Here is a 4,669-nt window from a genome sequence, read left to right as displayed (position 1 = left end):
TAGGTGCAAGTTGATATAGTTTTACCAATGTTGTTTATCATTGTTAATGTTTGTCATATGGTTCTTTCATTGTTTACCGTGTAATTTTCATTTCGCACAAGTTTGTCATATGGTTTTTTGTCCAATAGGCCATGGGTGACTCACCGCCCTACGACTACAGTCCTGATTTCTCATTTAATCCTACACCGCAGGGCATGAGTCCCCAGCAGTTATATGGTTTTCTTTCGTCCATGACTCCAGAGCAGAGAGCCATGGCTCAGAGTTATTGGGGTTCTGGAGCAGGGACATCTGCCTCACCATCTGGCTTTCCGACGCCAGTTCCCACACCCGTGGGTACGACAGCAACTCCCACACCTCATACCACACAGCCTTCCACTCCTCTTACAGCTCGATCTACCACCTCTTCACATAGATGGCGCTCACGTAGTAGGTCTTCAGGGGGAGGTTGTTGTGGTGGTAGTGCCACAGATGCTGTGACACCACCACCACGTGAGCGTCGTCCTTCGCTCTCATCTGTTGATAGCACACCCATAGGGTCACCTTCCACTCCCTGGGGTGCACATGACCATGACAACAGCAAGATATACACAATTAGGGATGGGGCACCAATAATGAATAGTGCAGGGAAGGCAATGAAGACACGCATTCGACAATTGTGCATTATATAGTTTCACGACTCTGTCATGACTAAATGGGATCAGCAAGATAAGGGGAAGAAAAATTATATAAATACAAAGATAAAGCAAGAGTTTCAGCCATCTGACCCTATGAATGTCGTCTCTAATGAGTGGATACAGTATACAGCTCGCATTTTGATGGGGCATCGTAGGTCAGAGGCGAGGGATGCATTTAGAGAGGGGAAAGAGAAACCTATTTGGCTAGATGACAGGGAGTGGGCAGCCATTGCTCAGGAGCTCACAGAGACACCAGAGAGGTTTCAACAACAAAGAGAGGCGGCAAGGGAAAGACTCCAAACAGTAGGGGCTTCTCATCTTGGGAGTGGTGGTTACGAAACCATGCGCCATGAATTCGTAAGTATTTGTAGCAATTTTATTTATGTAAATGTATGTATGTGGGCTAAATGTTGATTTCTAAAAGTTATAATTGTTAATCGTTTGTGTAGGAGTTGGCCATGAATCGCCCACCAAGTAGGCGAGAGGAGAAGTACGCTCACAAACATGGCCTTGTGGCCTTATTTGAGATGCTTGAAGAAGAAGGAGAGACCGTCAATTGGGAGGCATTACCATGATGTAAGATGACCTTCAAACTAATGGTATATGATCAAAACATTCTTGAGTATTAATGTTTAATTTAATTTCTTGTTTATCGATCTGGAAAATAAAAAAACAAGCACGGTTGTTTTTGTGCTCTATTTTAGATAGAATGGTGCTGTCTGTTTACTGTTGTTGATCTTGTTCATTGCAGGCAGCCAGGCAACACTATTCTGTCCAAAAAAAAAATTTTGGTGCAGCGTCGGTATATTCCCCGGTATATACACCGGTATATTCACTGGTATATCTGCCGGTATATCTGCCGGTACTGCTGTCGGTATAGATGCCAGTAAACGTCGGTATAGGGGCAGGTATACACCCCGGTATGAGTGCTGGTATAGTAGCCGGTATAGACGCCGGAATAGCCGTCGGTATTAGCGCCGGTGAGACGTCGGTATAGACACCGGTATAGGCACCGGTATTGTTCCCCGACGCTTATACCGACGTTGTGGTTCCGGCGCATATACCGGCGCTTATACCGATGAGACGGGGCTTTTTTAGACCCCGTTCAATGACGTCGGTATAAGCGCCGGTATTAGGCTAACATGTAGTAGTGGTTGCGAACCAGCAAGGTCAATCAACCAGATCCATGCCCGAATTCAGAAAACAACTCTTACTCCTTGTTCCAATATGTTCCTCGATGCATGCGCAGGTATCGTCAGCGACCCAGAGCCCGAGCACCGTATGGTCAGCACCCTCTAGGATACTTCGCAGCACAGCAGGTGACCTAGCGCTTCACTTATAGGCCGCTTCCTTGGTCCCTCATCCACTGTACCGGAAGCTCACCATTTTAATTGAACCGAGGCTGGTCAAGACCTTGACCGACCTTGCTATGCGAGACGTCCTCAATTGACTCTCCGTCAGCTATTGCAACTATATCAGACTAGGTCTCCACAACCTCATTCACCATTTTAATCGAACCGAGGCTGGTCAAGACCTTGACCGACCTTGCTATGCGAGACGTCCTCAATTGACTCTCCGTCAGCTATTGCAACTATATCAGACTAGGTCTCCACAACCTCATTCACACGATGGTCAAAATGCTTCCCCAGCATTCTTGACATAAAATAGCCATTTAAAAAAACAGGTCATAAATACAGTTTCTATAACGAACTCTCGTCTTTCCACATTGTTCCACATCAATTCTCATTTATTTCATGTATATTCCCATTCTCATCACATCATTTTCCATTTCATCACATCTTTTCTCATTTATCCGCGTCAGATCTCATCCACTCGCATCTAACCATATCCACATCTCATCACATCACATTCATTCACATCTCATCCATTCAGACCACATCACATTCACTCACATCACATCTCATTCATTTTACCTCATATATCATTCATTCACATCACATCTCATTCATTTTACCTCATATATCATTCATTTTACCTCATATATCATTCATTCACATCTATCCCAACTCACATTCACTCACATCTATCCCGACTCACATTCACTCACATCACATCTCATTCATTCATATCCATCATATTCATTCATTCATATCCATCATATTCACATTTATTCATATCCATCACATCTCATTCATTCATATCCATCATATTCACATTTATTCATATCCATCACATTCACATTCATTCATATTCATCACATTCACATCCACATATATTTATGACACATCACCTCTCTTTCCATCACATCACATTCTTTCACATACATATCTATATCCATTCTTTCACATACTCATTCACATCAATTCTTTCACATATACATTCACATCCATTCTTCACTTATACATTTACATCCATTTTCATCACATATCATCCACTCATATCCCATATCATTCATTTACATCCTGATTCAGATAACATCACATCTCATCCATTCATTCACATCTATCTAATTCACATCACATCTTATCACATCTACTTACCTCAAATCTCATCACCTCTATTCACATCACAACCACCCATCCATTCACATCTATCTGATTCACATCACATCTCATCACATCATCTATTCACCTCACATCTCATCACCTCTATTCACATCACATCCATCCATCCATTCACATAGATCTGATTCACATCACATCTCATCACCTCTATTCACATCACATTCATCCATCCATCCACATCTATCTGATTCTCATCACATCTATTAACCTCACATCTCATCACCTCTATTCACATCACATCACATCCATCCATCCATCCACATCTATCTGATTCTCACATCTCATCACCTCTATTCACATCACATCCATCCATCCATCCATCCACATCTATCTGATTCTCACATCTCATCACCTCTATTCACATCACATCCATCACATCCATCCATCCATCCATCCATCCACATCTATCTGATTCTCACATCTCATCACCTCTATTCACATCACATCCATCCATCCATCCACATCTATCTGATTCTCACATCTCATCACCTCTATTCACATCACATCCATCCATCCATCCACATCTATCTGATTCTCACATCTCATCACCTCTATTCACATCACATCCATCCATCCATCCACATCTATCTGATTCTCATCACATCTATTCACCTCTATTCACATCACATCCATCCATTCACATCTATCTGATTCACATCACATCCATCCATTCACATCTATTCACATCTATCTGATTCACATCACATCCATCCATTCACATCTATCTGATTCACATCACATCCATCCATCCACCTCTATTCACATCCATCCATCCATTCACATCTATCTGATTCACATCACATCTCATCACATCTATTCACCTCACATCTCATCACCTCTATTCACATCACATCCATCCACATCTATCTGATTCTCATCACATCTATTCACCTCACATCTCATCACCTCTATTCACATCACATCCATCCATCCATTCACATCTATCTGATTCACATTACATCTCATCACATCTATTCACCTCACATCTCAACACCTCTATTCACATCTATCTGATTCACATTACATCTCATCACATCTATCTGATTCACATTACATCTCATCACATCTATTCACCTCACATCTCAACACCTCTATTCACATCTATCTGATTCACATTACATCTCATCACATCTATTCACCTCACATCTCAACACCTCTATTCACATCACATCCATCCATTCATTCACATCTATCTGATTCACATCACATCTATTCATAGAATTTAAACATGGAATTTAAGAGAATTTTAATTTTTGATATAAAGATTCTTTACGCATCTATTTATGCATAAAAATCAACTTCAGTGGGAATAACACTTTTATAAAAATCCTTTTATGCATCTATTTATGCATAATTCAAATTTAAGGAAAATAACACTTTTGAAATAAAAATAAATCTTTTATGCATAAAATCAATTTTAATAAGAATAACACTTTTGAAATAAAAATAAATCTTTATGCATCAATTTTA

General features: G+C 40.7%; 1 protein-coding gene across 1 annotated transcript; it reads left to right on the top strand.

Moving 5' to 3' along the window:
* The first annotated feature begins 691 nt into the window (after positions 1-691).
* On the top strand, positions 692-1,319 carry LOC147630412 (uncharacterized). The gene is made up of 2 exons (XM_086809990.1): positions 692-1,031; positions 1,124-1,319. The coding sequence occupies exons 1-2, from the start codon at positions 768-770 to the stop codon at positions 1,247-1,249; spliced, it is 390 nt and encodes a 129-aa protein (XP_086666116.1). The 5' UTR covers positions 692-767; the 3' UTR covers positions 1,250-1,319.
* The last annotated feature ends 3,350 nt before the right edge of the window (positions 1,320-4,669 follow it).

The sequence above is a fragment of the Cibotium barometz genome, chromosome 16 (genome assembly GCF_041138505.1).
Source record: "Cibotium barometz isolate CiBa-2024 chromosome 16, ASM4113850v1, whole genome shotgun sequence".
NCBI lineage: Eukaryota > Viridiplantae > Streptophyta > Polypodiopsida > Cyatheales > Cibotiaceae > Cibotium > Cibotium barometz.
The sequence above is the reverse complement of the archived record's forward strand: the minus strand, read 5'-3'. Positions and strand labels throughout refer to the sequence as shown.

Coding starts and splice junctions, on each gene's coding strand:
- LOC147630412 (XM_086809990.1), top strand. CDS start 768: ATGAATGTCGTCTCTAATGAGTGGATACAGTATACAGCTCGCATTTTG. Junction 1,032..1,123: donor AAACCATGCGCCATGAATTC/GTAAGTATTTGT, acceptor TCGTTTGTGTAG/GAGTTGGCCATGAATCGCCC.